A 16639-nucleotide genomic window follows, 5' to 3' on the forward strand; every position below is an offset into this window, starting at 1 on the left:
CTGTAAAATGCTTTCGCTAAGTCTAAGAAAATGGCAGTATATGCCTTTCCCTCATCTAATGCGCTTGTAACTTTATTATAAAAGGCTAGCTAGCATATTGCTTAAACAAGAGCACCCCCTTCACAAATCCATGTTGACTCTCACCGATAACACCACCCTCATTTGCCCAATGTTGTATACGGTCCCTCACTACTTTCTACAAGATCTTAACAACTACTGATGACATGCAAACTGGCCTATAATTAGACACTTCCAGTCTGCTACCACCCTTATGCAATGGCACTATCTTACCTTCCTTCCATTCCATGGGCACCTTTCCCGAAGCCAGACTTTCATTGAAAAGGGTCCCTAGCACATTCTCTCAAAACTCGTGATGAAATACCATCTAGTTCCACAGCTTTACTGACATCCAGAGTACTCATTATTTGAAACACACTCACCTCCTGTACCTCTAAACCTAGAACCTGCCCTATCCCTCTAGTATTAAAACTGACTCCTCCAGGATGAAATGCTCCAATGAAGTGTTCATTGAACAATTCCACTATGTCCTCTGCATCAGTCGCTCTATTCCCATTTTTATCCGCAATATCATTCTTCCACAGTCATTTCTCCTTCTACTGGCCACATAGCTAAAAAATTCCCTAGGATTTTCTTTGGATCTTAGAGCCAATCTCCTCTCATATTCCAGTTTCGCCTTTCTTACCATACTAGTCACTCTTCTAGCCTGTGTCTTATATTCTTCATGCATCTTCTCTTCACCTGTCTCCTTATGTCTCTTCCATAGCTTCTTTTTTGCATTCAATTCCTGCTTAATATTGTTTGTCATCCACTTTACTCCAAATTGTGTCCTCTTCTTCACTCGTAGTATATAACTTACCATTGCTGCTAACAAATATTCTTTCACAATTCCCCACGCACTAATGATATCCCAGCCTTCCAATTCTTCCCTCCATGAAACTTCCCGAAGTTGACGTCTAAGACTATTATAATCACCTGCTTTATAATTCCACATAAGTTCCCATATCTTTAATACTCCTGCATGTCTATTCATTTTCCAAGTCAAAAACCATATGGTCACTCTCTCCAACTGGTGGGAGAGATGTCATCTCAGTTATTATCAACTCTTCGGATGCTATAACCAAATCCAAAACTCTTGAACCTCTTGTTCCCTCTATTACATGTTGCCTAAGACATTTGTCCCTCAAGAATTCTAGAAATTCCATTCCCTTATTGCTACATGCATCTTCCTCTCCCCAATTTATACTACTGTAGTTAAAATCTCCCATAACAATCATTCTTCTTGCACTTGCCAAACTCAACTGTCCAAACATCTCCTGGTCTCCACCCTTTGTGCTCCTGGGTCTGTAGCAACACCCCACTAAATATCCTATCTTGCCCACCTCTACCTCACACCATATGCTTTCAAAATCATTAATGTCACTGCCTTCCAAAGCCTCCACTCTTAGAGGACATAGGTTGTCACTTATCATAAGCAGTACCCCACCACCACGCTTTCCCTTCCTATCCTGCCAAAAAATGCTGTACCTAGCCACTTCTATTCCTGTTATTATACCCTCTTCTGTCAACCACGTCTCAGTGATCTCAATAATTTTTGGCCAGGCTGATGCTATCTCCGCCACCAATTCCTCTCCCTTATTCCGGATACTCCTGGCATTAGTATAAAGCATATTAATGCCGTTGTTTCTATATTATATTAATATAATAAATTATATTTCCCATAAAATTAAGATTGTCTTTCATGTTCTTCCTATTCTTATTATTTACTGACTTTTCCGTTCTTTGAATGGTTCTCACATAAAGGATTTCTTATCTAGCCATGATACAGCACCAGTAAGCAGGCAATTCCTATTGACTTGATTGGACATATCATAAACAAAAATGGAGAGGAAAAATACATTTTTTCCATGATGGGTAGGGTTTTGCATAATATCTGTCAATTCCTTTACTTGTCATTCTTTTATTTGAATATTTTTGGAAGTGTGTAGTGGAGTTATCACATTGTAGATGCTTTTCACTTACCCCCCCCCCCCCCGTCTATTGCTTGACTACTGTTCTAAAAATTGCTATTTGGAAACCACTGAATACAATGCATTGTGAAATTGTGCTTATTTATTAAGTAAATGTAATACAATATATAGTACTATCAAGTTGTTTTTTAATTTTTAATTTTGTTTTATTTTATTTTATTTTTTTCCAGTGATGCCCAATATATATACGTAGAGAGAGGCAGAAAAAAAAATTTAAAAGATTAAAATTGAGCATCACTTTTATCTGCAGAATGCTCAACTGTAATAATACATAAATCAAATATGGTATTTTGCTGAAAGCTTGTTGTAAATGGTAAGTAATGCTCCCAACCTTTTCCGTTCTCATCTCTAATGCAAAATTGTCTTAAGTTTCAATATCTCTTCTCTGTTTAATATATGAATTGTGTGTCAGTCTTATCCATAAACGACTGCACACCTATAGTGCACGAGTACTGTGGGTTGTCTAAAACTTAGATAATTCAGAAACTCAGCTTTAGAGACCAAATGTAGAACTTTTGATTTCACTTAAGGTCTATAATAAGCAAAGTGCTGGTCTTATACTAGGTGATGCAAATCATCTGCTACTTCAAGACTTACAAACATTTACATTATAGAAGTATTATAAAATTTTATTTTATTATAAAAATAAATTATTTAACCACATTTATAATTAAAATTTATGATTTAAGAATATAATAGGCTGATTTAGACAGTAATAGAGAACTTAATGATAAAACAGTGATAGTTAAAGAAAAAAAAAGTATCTTATTTAGCACAACTCTCTTTGAGATGTTCAAAAAAAAAAAAAAAAAACCAACTTTAATTTTGAAGAAGGTGATACTTTTATTTTTTAGAATTTGTTATGGACAGCTATATCAAGTTATTTCATATACGGAGGTCATCCCTCATTGCCAATCACTTTTAAAAATGGAATGCTTAATATGAATATATCTAGATTTTGGTTTGTTTGTTCTGCTGTTCTCATCTTCACTACTTTCCGATTTTCTTTTTGCTTCCATCAAAAAAATTGTTCTTTACTTATTTTATAATACCAAATAAATACAAAACAAATTTGAAATTTATTCACCAGAGTGTTGAGCAGAAAGACATTCCCATTACTGGGTTATATGAATTATTGAGTTTATTTTATTTTATTTTATTTTATTTTATTTTATTTAAAATGAATTATATGAATTAGAATGAAATAAGGTTCATTATAGTTAATTTACTACCAGAAAAAAAAAATGTTGAAAATAGCTAGATACTTTATCAGAACATTTATGCAGCATCCTTTAAATCTTCACATTAATGAGTTTATGCAATAATTCAAGATACTACTTTAAAAGTCTGTGTAGAAGAGAAGTAAGATGTATCCTGCACAAATGGTTGTTACCCCACATTTTCAGCAAAAATATTACTTAACGTAAATGGTTCCAATTCTTACAATTTGAAATTATTACAAATTTTTTGAGCATAATATTTAAGTGAAACTTTCTTTCATTTTCTAAGAAAGGAAAATCATATCTAAGCTAATTGTTGCTACAAAATTTGTAAACAGTCCAAAAAAATTCTCTCTTAACACGTTCATTGCCAATCAAGCGATATCGCGTGATGCGAGTTCTCACCAAACGGCCGATCACACGTTATCGCGTGGACGTCGCTATCAAGTAAAAAAAATTTGGCCACCACACGAAATTCCAATTTTCAGCTTGGCAATGAACATGTTAAACCATCAAACATATTTGAATATATCCCTGAATTTCAAAGAACAATAAAGTAGGAGTGAAACGGATGTTCAGTCTTAATAAGAAAGGGATGCTTAAAGAAAATATGTGGAAGGAATACTGTGTACATAAGTATTTGTAAGTTATGAAATTTATATGGTGCAGGCCTGAAGAGTTAACAAGTATTGTACGAAAGCTGAGTGTCATATGAAAAGAAACTGACTCTGCAAAACCCAAAAGAATTCTATCATTATGTTGCAATTAAAAGAAAGAATGAATTCATATGGTATGCAGGTGATAGATGCGAAAGAGATTGTTCTGCAAATGAGTGTCCTTATTTCTATCAAACTATCGAGCTATCACGCTGGTGTATGCAATATTGAGCTCTTCACCAGATGAAAAACTCAGATGTATGAAGAGGTACTGTTAGAGCTGTAGCATAAACTGAATAAGAATTGGGCAATAGAGACTGATGCAAAATCATCACAGTAAACTGAACACTCCTTGAGGGATGTTCAGTTTACTGTGGTGATATCTTATATCAGGAAATTGATGATGATGATAGTCATGATGTATAATTTCAGTCTCAGAACAGAGAAGGTTCCACCAGAGTGGAAAAATTGTATGATATTCCCATATTACTGGGGGTGGGGCAAAGACTGATGTGTCTGTCGACTGTGTCAGTATCTCTGGTGTGGCAGTGAAGATTTTGGAAAAATTGGTAAGAGCTCACATACAGAAATGGGTTGATAGTGACTTATACTTTGCAAAGAACAGCATGGATTTACTAAAGGAGGGTTATTTTTGAGCAGCTTCCTCCATTTTATAATAATTCATGTTAGAGGATTAATGGAATATTAACAGCACTGAGAAAGGATTAAAACTAATTTTAATACTTCCAATATTTCATCTCCGTCACAGAGACATCTTTGGGGATTACAAAAACTTTTTGTAACAACACCCTCAAAAAATAATTACGGAAAGAAAAAAGTATTGTCATCACCAGAGCTGATAAGGGTAATGCCATTGTTGTTCTCAACGCCTCAGAATATAATCGGAAAATGGCTATTAAAATGAAAAAACCTACTTAAAAAGTTTCTTCCTGGCCTCCTGACATTACAAAAAAACTCAAACCATTCTGTTCTCGTCCCCCCCCATATATACGGTTTACCCAAAATCCACAAACCTAATTCTCCCCTAAGACCTATAGTAGATGCCACCAATGCACCTTGCTACAAATTATCAAAGCAGCTAGCTAACTCTTTGACTCCCCTCACTGATCTTACCTCATCTTATGTAAAAAAAAAACTCCACCCATTTTAATGGGTGGAGTCATGCAAAAAAACTTAATTGAAAATCTTACTACTTTAAATAATACAGATATATTGGTCAGCTTTGACATCATCTCTTTGTTTACAAATATTCCATTAATTGACACCTTAACACTCTTAAAAAACGTTTTTCCTTCTGATATTTTTAGAGCTATTTTCCCTTTGTCATCAACTCTGGTTATTTCTCTTGGAAGAACAAAATCTACAAACAGATAGACGGAACTGCCATGGGTTCCCCCCCCCCCTGCCAATTATTACATGGAAAATTTTGAAAAACGAGCCATTGACTCTTCCCCTCTAAAACCTTCTATCTGGCTAAGATATATAGATGATGTATTCTCTATTTGGCCTCATGGCCCAGACACATTAGATTCCTTCCTCAGTCACCTCAATAGTCTACATCCAAGAATCCAGTTTATGATGGAAAAGGAAAGTAACAATAGTTTACGCTTTCTAGACACCTTAGTAACACGCCTCCCTAATGGTAACCTTTCTTTCTCTGTATATAGAAAGCCAACTCATACAGGCAGATACATTCACAAACTCTCCCACCACCACAACCCCTCTCAGCAATATGGCATTATTAAAAATTATTAAAAACTCTGACCAGTAGGGCCCACAATCTTTGTTCCAGTAAATCTGCCCTTTCAACCGAACTCAAACACATACACAACACCTTCTTTTCCAATGGCTATAATGACTACAGAATTAAAAAAAATAATCAAGTCCTTCCCCATTCCCCGTGCATCTCTTCAGAAGGACTTCAGAAATGCCATCACCATTCTTTACCTCCATGGTACTTCAGAGAAAATAGCCAGATCATTAAAAAAGTACAACCTACATACAGCTTTTAAGCCCACTGTAAACTTACTACCCTTATCCACTCTACTAAAGACCAGCTCCCTCCTCTTTCAGTGCCTGGTGTATATAGAGTACCTTGTTCCTGTAAACTTGCCTACTTCGGACAAACAGGCAGGTCAGCATCCATCCAGTTAGAAGAACACAGTTCTTACATCTGCAAACACGATTATGGTCAATCTGGCCTTGCAGATTGTTTTGGATACATCCCACAGGATCTGCTGGAAAAAAACTACCATACTCCACCATAGTAAATTCAAAAAAGAAAGACTATTCTTTGAATCTGCATCTACACTCAGGAATCAACCTAATTTTAACAAATTCAGTTGCATTAAACTTCCCACAATTTGGGAAACTTTAATTATCAGAGATCTCTCTTTACATCCCAGGCCACCTGCAAATGTCCATAGAGGGTGCACCACCTAGATAGGACTTTAGTTTCACTTTGTATTGTATTTGTGTGTGTGTTGTTACAAAAAGTTTTTGTAACCCCAGAAGATGTCTCTGTGACAGAGACGAAATATTGGAAGTATTACAATTAGTTTTAATCCTTTCTCAGTGATGTTAATATTCCATTAAACCTCTAACATGAATTCTTCACGGCACTTAAGCCTCAACACACGTATTTTATAATAATGTTATTGTTGAGATAGAGGATATAAGCTGAAGGATAAAGGATTGAATTATAAAGTATTAGCTTGGATAAGAGGATGGCAGACTGACTAATATCAGAAAGTAGCATATGTGGAGGGTGAATCGGAAAGATTTAAGGTGACCAGTGGAAGGTCCATGATAACGCACCAAGCAACTAAGGCAATGCTTAAGGGCAGCAAAAATTGAAACTCGTAAATATTAATAATTGGATATCTTGTCCCCTCAGTCTCCAAAAGTTAGATGGAGCTAAACAGCCTTGCCTACTCCCTATAGGAAAATAAAAGACATTAGCAGATTTTTATTTTTTTTAAATTTTATTTCTTATTTTAAACATTCAGTAAAGCAATAATTACAAAACAGATGCTTATAAACATTTGGATTATCCTTTTATTTGTTTGCCATTGCTTATGTGGTTTGCAAAGGCTTTTCTAGAATCTAAATATGCTAATGTGTATGCATTCTCCTTATCCAATGCATTTTTCACCTGGTTATAAGTAAGGAGATTGCTAAAACATGATCTTCCTTTAGCTTTTAGGATGACATTAGCAAAAATATCTAAAGAAACATTAACCTGCAGGACTGTCCCACCTTCTCACAATTACATCATTCCTGAATGGTGTTATTTACTTGGAATCTCATGACTAGAAGAGAATTTTAAAAAAAAAAAAATTAATATCACATCACTCAAAGCATACCAAAATGATTGTACTACAAACGAACCCTATAATAATTTTTAAAAATAGAATGAACATCTCATGGAATCAAGGATATGCCTCTAGATTCATTATTAGATAAATGGATACCTCTGTGCCTATAGAAGAATCCAAACCTATTAAAATACATAATATCATACAGAGTTGAATTTGACCATGTCTTGAATATTTTTCTGAAGAAATGGACACAATTCTCCAAAAGTGGAAAAATTACCAACTGATAAAAACAAGACCTTACAACACCAGAAGCCAGGTAAATCCACTAAAAATAATGGAAGCATTCCTGTAATTGTTGTGGATTCTGCTAAAACATCTGTGACATAAAGATGATCCTCCAGGAGTATAAACAAGTGTGCCTTTGCCTTTAGGAAATATATTTAAAGCCATAAATTTATAAAAATAAATTTATCTCCATATACATTTAAATTTATATGGAGATCCTACATTATGGAATGTTACCATCATCCATAAGGACAGGATAGGGATAGACCTGCCATGGAGGAATTGACCGTTTGTAGGTAATCATACCCCATTCCAACAAGTCCTCAACACTAACAGAGGTAGTTGCCATTTGCCTTTTAGGACCTCTTATTACAATATGTTGCATCGACTTACCATCTGTGGATATCTCTCAGGACCTTAACAAGATCTGTTATAACAAGAGATCTTCTTATGGGAGATTTAAATGACCTCAAGATTCTGTGGGGGTACCTGCACATAATAATGAAACTTAGAGCATATATGTGATAACAATAATCTCTCTCTCAAGCACAGGAAGAAATACCTTCTTTCATATGCCTATCCCGATATTCTCTTTGCTAATGACTTAACAGTTTGTTCACTTTTCTCTCTTCCTGCTGTTTAAATAGGAAATTCATAATTTATAGGAGTGATCATTTTCTGATGATATCCACTATTTTATGTGATCATCCATGTATTTCATCATGGATATCATGATGGAAAATAGAGAAAGCTTCCTCCATAGCAGAATTTGATTCTGTAGCAGTCAGCCTATCTCCTATCAGTGATATAGTAAATTATATTAATAAACTGTGATGGAACTATGAATACACAGCCATCAAGAAAAAAACATCAGAACAAAACATCCATCATCCATTAAATAAACATCCATCACAGAGGCTTTCCTTATAGCACCTATTTACTATATAAAGTGTATGAGATAGTTTAGAGATTTGGCCTACTGAAAGACCTGTACAACTTTGGTATTAAAGTGAATCTCATTCTTTTCATCAAAAACTTTCTAACAAGTTCTTTAAAGTGTGAGTAGGAAACACTTTCTCTTGATCTTTTCTTCAGGAGGAGTGAACCACAAGGGTCAGTTTTTAAGTGTCATGCTATTTGCAGTCAGAGTAAATTTGATAACTGAATAACTTCTGCCTACTACATGCAGTGCCCTCTGTGTAAATGACTTTATCATCTTTTGTTACCTGCAATATGACAGTCATAGACAGTTGCAGCAAGCCATTGGCCACCTTTTCACATGTATGCTATGCTTTGTAAATGAGTTTAGATTTTCGTCATAGAAGACTAGGTTCACTTTCCCAACAAGCATAGTCTCCATCCTGACCCAGAGCTAAGACTGGGATGAACAATCATCCCAATTGTGACTAAGTTCTTGGGATTCATATATGTTAGTTAGTTAGTTTGATTAGGAATGTTGGTTTTGTATTTTTTATTTTTTTTAACAAATATGAGATCACTGTCTTCTATCTGTTAAATGTGTGTTCCAGTCAATTTGAGTGCTTTGCAGAATGTAAAACCTGAGTTTCCTGGAATAAAAAACCCTTTAGATCAATTACTTTGCATTCAGTTGAAAAGCCCTTATAGGAGTTCTTTGTGTGTTCTAGATGGGATTCATACCCATGTCTTTCCATTCAAAGAGCATCATCAATACTGACTGAGGTTCAAATACATGTGACAGTTGGAAATGCCTTCAATGAGTCTTCTGACTCTGTGGATGTTTGTTATAATAGCAATAATTGTTTACAAGGATAGAAAAATCCACACTTCACACTGGACCAAAGAATTTAAAGAAGTACTCCTTGAAAATATGAGGGTGGCCTGAAAAGTTCTTGGCTTTGACCATAGATAGCAACACTATCGACAAGATTTTTTTTTTTTTCTGAGTTGGTATATTTGTCATAAGCATCCATGTGAAATTGCAAGTCATTCTATCAAGTAGTTTGTTTTACAGCTGTCTGAAGCAAAAGCAAAAGTGTTGTCTGTATCCCTTGAAATAGATAAAATTGAGTATCGTGTGGTTATGAAATTCTTTGTAAAAGAAGACTTAACGGCAAAAGAAATTCATTCGAAGTTCATAAAAGTTTATGGGCACTCTTCTCCTTCATTTTCTACAATTAAGAAATGGGCTGCCAAGTTTAAACATGGCCGTACCAGCCTTGGAGGTGATCCACGTGAAGGACATCCAAAAAGTATAACAACACCAGAAATCATTGATCAAGTACACAATATGGTATTGATGACCGGCAAGTCAAAATGCATGAAATTGCTGAGACTATAGGCATTTCAAAAGAACATGTAGGATATATATTTTGCATGAAGAATTGCAAATGAAAAAGCTTTGCACAAGATGGGTGTTACGCTTGCTCACAGCAGATCAAAAATGCACTCGCATGAAAATATCTGAACAGTGCTCGGAGCGTTTTAACAAGAATAAAACTGATTTTGTGCGTCGATTTATTACTATTGATGAGACTTGGATGCACCATTACACATCAGAATCCAAACAGCAGTCAAAACAGTGGACAGAAGCCAGTTGTTCAGTGCCAAAGAAGACAAAGTCGGTTCCATCAGCAGGAAAGGTCATGGCATCAGTGTTTTGGGATGCTAAAGGCATTTTGTTTATTAATTATCTTGAAAAGTTTAAAACAAAACCGGGGAATATTATTCCGATCTTTTAACCAGACTAGACAAAAAAATTAATGTGAAAAGAAAAGAAGAAAAAAAATCATCTTTCATCAGGACAATGCACCTGCCCACAAAGGTATTTTGGCAAATGGAAAATTATTATTATTATTCGTGCACCTCCAAGGAGTCTGAAGACTCATCAAGGGAGGACACTTACTGTACAACTCTCTGTCTCCACTACTACACAGAACCTCTACTACCAATCACCTACATCAACGCCATCTACTGCCCACCACCACCACTGCTAGTATTTTTTGTCTGTAAATTGTGCATATTCTGAAGGCCGATTTGTCTGTATGCAGGATGAAAATTAAGGGATCTGCACTATGAATTGTTGGAACATCCACCCTATTCCTTAGATTTGGCTCCCTCTGACTTCTATCTCTTCCCAAAACTAAAACTATTCCTTGCTGGTCAGCGTTTTTTCTTCGAATCAACAGGTGAATATAGCTGTAGAGGGGTATTTTGCAGATCTTACTGAGATCCACTACAGGGATGGGATAATGGCACTGGTGCATCGCTGGAATAAATGTATTATTCATAAGGGAGATTATTTTGAAATTATAAATTAGTTTTTTCATTGTTAGGCCAAGAACTTTTCAGACCACACTCTTAGGTAGATATAGCATCTGGAATTTGATCTACTGACCAAGCTTTCCTAATTATGCAGGTAATCACTATAAAACGTATACTCCCTATATGAGCATTTTAGTCATATACCATCTACTCCAGTTGCCTTTCCATGTTTCAGTTTTCCAATGGGTTTAATACCTCAATTATTAGTATGAACTCTGATTACTTTCCTCCTGAATATTTATTGTTACACAGGTATTTCCATGAAATTCATAGACTCATCAAAGGAGATTCTAGCATTTCACCAAGTGCTGACCAAGATTCCCACAATGACTGTCATACTTGGCTTTGAACCCATTCATGGACAGAACAAACACTCACAACTGACTCTAGCAATTCATTCCACTCATTCATCATTCTCCAAGCAGAAAATCTGGTCCTCAATCTCTCTTGCTAACTACTCTGCCTCAGTGTTCAGGGATTATCCCCTCCCTCCCATTAGTCAGATGCTGAAAATTTTCCGTTGTATTAATCCTGTAATAACCTCTAACTGATTTATATGTATTTATCATATCTTCACTTTTCTGCCATCTGTTCATTGGACATCAGCAGATGCTAGGTAATGTGCCACACCAGTCCTCACCATGTGGTACTGGTGTATGCTTTTCTGGAAGCTTCAATTCTCTGAAGATCAGGCACTCCATCTATCCATCTCATTAACAGTCTACCTCTTCCTGTTTTTCCAGGGACTTTACCTTCTATTACTGTTTTGAGAAGCCCTCCTTCCATCCTTTCAATGTGTCCAAAGTATTTCAACTTTCTTCTTTCAATATCCTTAAGGAGCCTTAAAGTTCTACTAATCCTTTCTAGCACCCATCCAATTGTCTATCTTTCAGTATATGATATCTTCAACAGCCTTCTGTAACACCACATCTCAAAAGAGGGCTATTCTTTTCCTGTTAGACTTCTTTAGGTTCCAAGTTTCACATCCATAAGTTGTTGTTGGAAAAACAGCTGCATCCAAAATCCTCAACTTTGTTTCTATGTATTGCAGCTAGACCATCTTCCAGATTTTAGACATCTCTGTTTTTGCCATTCGTAATTTTTTTTCTGACTTCTTCTGAACAGCACATTCTTCACATTAATAATGGATCCCAGGTATTCGAACTTGCTTAATTCCTCAATTCTTTCTCCATTAAGGTACATCACTTGTTTCTCAGGAACTTCCCTGTCTGTATTTCCTTTGAGAACCCTAATCTTTGTCTTGCTAAGATTGACTGAAGTTCTCTGTTCTTATTGATCTTGATAACTTTGTCAAGAATTTGTCCTAGTTCTTCCTTTTCATTACAAAGGAGTACTACTGTGTCATCACCATACCTCAGATTATTGATCAATCTGCCATCTCTCCTAATTCCTTTTCTCCCTTAGGACCAATTTCTGTAACTCAAAAAATCTTCAGCCAATCCTCATAAGGAGCAGTCCATAGCCCTGCTATTTTGGTCACCTCCTTCTCCACCTCCTTATTCCCAAGAAATCCAGGGGTTTCTGATTGATCAGATCTGGCCACCATAGAAACAGATAGGATAGTATTTAGGCCCTGTGTTCTTCAATAACCAGGTAACCCTATGGACTATTTTAGCCACTTTTGCAATATGCGCTCTGTACTTAACTCTCAGTCCACCCCAGCATCCCCATATCCTCATCCTCAATTTCCTGCAGCCTGGTATTCCTGCTGTTAAAGTTTGTGATTAATAGAGTTCTTAAAAGGAATTTAAATTTTGTCACAATTTAACAAGTAAGAACCTTTAATAAAAAAAGAAAAATATACTTGCATCTAAGTGTGAAATACAACTGAGAGTATTTGTTAACTCACATAAGAAAATTTGTTGTAATATGATGAAAATAAGATAATTAACTTACAGAATATTGGTCATAAGAATTTTGCATGTAAACGCTCGTTGTTAAACATTTGAAACAAGGGATTATAGGTTTATGTCAATTCTTAGAAAATTTTGGTGCTGATAAAGTTTAGTGAATGTGACTCACAGGTTAGCAAGAACCCAGGTAAGGTCCAAGGTCAAGGTTCCCGATTTTAGACGTCGCCATAAGTAAGTCGCGTGCACATGGCCCGCAGGATTTTCAGCAGAAAAAACGCCACCCTAACTGGTCACAGGAAGCGTATCCAGACATCGGGGTGTGGGTGGGGGGGGGATTAATTGCAGAAGGTGCCAGTAGGATCATGGTATAAAAGGGTTAGGAACCCGCAGATCCATTGTGTTTCCTTGGAAGAAGCTTGATGTGCTGAAGACGTGAAGGCCTACCTTGATCTAAGAAATTTCAGATATGGTCCACTACAAAAGAATTCGTCCTCGGAAATTACAGACGAGTAAGAGCAGAGACTAGCATTGAAGATCCTTATCAAACTGTATCGTAAAATCTTATATTATTTCAAACCTTATGTACCTGTGATTGTAGTTCAGTTACTGATCTATTGAAAGACTTGAATGAGAGTTGAACTAGGACTTTAGCGCATTTAAGAATAGAAAGAGAATAAGCTTGTCAGTGTTAATAGATAAATAATCGTGTGTCTAGTAACTTATGCATGTTATCTATATTTTGTCTGAGAGCTGTCTGAAGAATTGAATGTGGTTGCTATTGTAGCGATAGGACTGTTTAACCCATATTACTCTCGTAAGTTAACGTGTGTAAACTAATTGTGTTTAATTAAGATATTGTATCATATTATTGTGCTCAGACAGATGAGAAGTTTTAGTCAATTGTTAACATTTGCGAGGACATCCTTTTATCGTATGTGTGGAGTCTTTTGAGGCGGCATAATCGCCCTTCCCACATAGAATTTTATAACCTATCATTTGTCAATGCACTGTTCGTAATAAAGTACGAATCTAGCCTTGCAAGGGGGGGGGGGGGATTTAGATGCAAGTTCAAGGTCACGACTGCATAATTGTTGCACAACTAAACATATTTAAGAAATTGCTTCTTGTTTTGATTTTCTTTCATAAACTAAATGTCCTAAATGGCACAGCTAAAAAATATAAATGTTTTAGGATACTAAGGGGAGCAAGAGCTTAGATCAGTTAAATAAAGCCTTTGTGAAGGCATCTTACACATTTCCAACCAAAGAGTAGTTATTCTTTTGACTGTACTAGGGAGGCATCTATGGTTAGTGCAAGAGGTTTTACCAATCTTTTATTATTCTTAGACTCTTCATCTGATATAATAAATTACAACTAATAATAAAACACAGAACTTAAGAAAACTGTTGACTCCTGCTATAAGAAACTTTTAGGGACCATATGCCTAGTTTGCTATGATGAATTTCCTTTAGATTTGCATTGTAGATTTAAAGTTACTTTCCTTTTTTTACTGTAGTTGTCTTTACAAGTCTTTGTCACAGCTTTAAAAGAAAAGGTAAGACACCCGTTCGCTGACTATCTATCCTTCTAGTCAGTCTGGTATGATTTGCATAACTTAGCTAATGTTTGCACAGCATATAACTTTCCATTATTATTATCTTTCTGATATTCAAGAATTATTGAAGGATTTTACACTTAATGTTATTTTATATGTAATTAGTTTTTTTTTTTGTACAACCTTCAGTATTAAATTGTTTATCTAATTTGTTTATTTTTTAGATACATTATGCTGAGGAAAGCCTTCTTGGTGAGTAGATTTCAACAGTTCCTGTTTATTTGTCTACTGCTCATTTTCTTAGGATTTGGCTATTTTGTTTCTGTGTTGATGAGTTTTGACTGGTGTAATGAATCATGTTGTCGTCACATTCACAATGTATTGCTTCAAAGTCCACGAGATATATTACCAAATATGGCAATAAAAAATTATCAAGTACAGAAAAATTCAGTTATACTTGTTGTCGGAGTTTTCAGTAGTCCTGGTAATATGAAAAAGAGAAATACAATTAGAAGGACATGGTTTGTGAATGAGGAGAGACTTCACATTATTCAGTATTTTATAATTGGTACTGCTAATTTGAGCACACAGATGCTTAATGACTTAGATGTTGAAAAGATGAGTTATGGAGATCTACTTCTGTTGCCATCAGTTAAAGAGAGATATGAAGATCTGACATTAAAGCTGCTAGCTACATTAGTGTGGCTAGATATTAATGTTAAATTTGATTTTTTTTTGAAAGCTGATGACGATACATTTGTGCGATTAAATGCACTATACAAAGAACTTCTTTTGAAGCCATCAAAACGGGTATATTGGGGATTTTTTGATGGTAGAGCAAGAGTGAAAACAGTAGGGCCATGGGCAGAAACAGAATGGATACTTTGTGATACTTATCTTCCTCATGCAAGAGGTGGGGGTTATGTTATTTCATCTGATTTAGTGCACTTCATATCTCAAAATTCAGACTTCTTAAAAAAATACAAAAGTGAAGATATATCTCTTGGTGCATGGTTAGCACCTGTTGATGTGAACAGAATCCATGATCCCAGGTTCGATACAGAGTATCAGTCTCGTGGTTGTTTCAATTCATATCTTGTTACTCATAAACAAAGTGAAGATCAAATGAAGGAAAAGTACCTTAATTTGAAAATGAAAGGTAAATTATGCTCCAAGGAGTTCAGGATTAGATATTCTTATGTATATAATTGGAAAACTGCACCATCAAATTGTTGTATTCGTAATGATACAAGCATCCCATAAGACAGTTTTTATTTGACTGTAGCAGTTTATAAATAAAAGGAAGGTTGTCATGTTTTTTTGCATGTATTATTAGTAATGTTTGAAATTGAGACTCATATTTTCCAAAGATGTCAGTAGTAAGATAACATTCAGAGCAAAGTTTGAGAAATAAATTTGATTTTATGTGATTACATGTATTTTGGGGAAACTTTTCTGTGTATCATAGATCTCATTAATTACTGTGTTTCACATCCAGTTCCTTCACTTGATGTATACAAAAATGCTTTCCATACAAAAGTATTGCAAATCTCTACAAAAAAGAAATTATATGTTTAAAAGTACTCAGCATTGTTCTAAATTAATTAATTTAGAACTACCTTTTAATTTAAATAAAATAAAGAAAGCGATCCTTCCTACCTTTCAAACATTTTTGTGTAAAGATGATTAATCTGTCAGTATGGAAAAATCTTACGAACATTTTGCTTATTATGTTCTTTTTTTTGCAGTATTATATATGCCGAGTAAAAATTTCATTAATGAGAAATATGTTTTGTTATGCGATAAGATAATCTAAAAGTATATATGTACAGGGTGTTCGGGATAAATTTGACATATTTATAATTAATTATATTTTTCCGTAAGTTACATGTATTAACACACACTTCTCTTCATTTAAAAGTTTGGACCCTTCTTCATTCATATACAAGACGTCAGAAAGGATGGATAGCTGGAACCCACCTGAATCATGGAAGAGAATAACTTGTATCATGATGATTCGTGCCCGCCATCAAAATAAGGATATTACGACTGCTGCCCAATGCTCCCTGAATACAGTAAAAACAATCAGGCATGAACTAGAGACTTGCAATGGTGACTACGAGGATGTAGCAAGAAGAAAGATCCCTAGCAGACGATCTGATTGCGTTCGTACAGCAGAATTCCTCGCAAATCTGCAGGAACAGGTGTTGAAGAACCCTGGCATTGGAATTCGGGCTTTGTTCGTGGAGTTGCTAACTGTAGTCAAGCCCTGGATAACAAGGGTAGCCAATGGTAGGCCGTATGTATGGCAGCAGGATTCGGCCCCTTGCCACACCTCTGGGAAAAGTCAAAAATGG

General features: G+C 35.4%; 1 protein-coding gene across 5 annotated transcripts in view; it reads left to right on the top strand.

Moving 5' to 3' along the window:
- LOC150107765 (beta-1,3-galactosyltransferase 6-like) overlaps positions 1-16639 on the top strand; it is a 58897-nt gene that overhangs the window by 16266 nt on the left and 25992 nt on the right. For 3 of the 5 annotated variants that reach the window (XM_090392037.1, XM_090392039.1, XM_090392038.1), the window contains 2 exons: positions 2219-2361; positions 14507-16269. In XM_090392037.1, the coding sequence (XP_090248163.1) occupies positions 14514-15545 (1032 nt within the window). In that variant the 5' untranslated portion in view covers positions 2219-2361; positions 14507-14513 and the 3' untranslated portion in view covers positions 15546-16269. Of the gene's footprint in view, positions 1-2218; positions 2362-14506; positions 16270-16639 lie in introns of those variants that run through there. The other 2 variants (XR_016548260.1, XR_016548259.1) reach the window with 1 other exon arrangement.

Source organism: Typopeltis vanoorti, chromosome 4 (genome assembly GCF_054136105.1).
Source record: "Typopeltis vanoorti isolate ZY-2024b chromosome 4, IOZ_Tvanoo_1.0, whole genome shotgun sequence".
Lineage (NCBI taxonomy): Eukaryota > Metazoa > Arthropoda > Arachnida > Uropygi > Thelyphonidae > Typopeltis > Typopeltis vanoorti.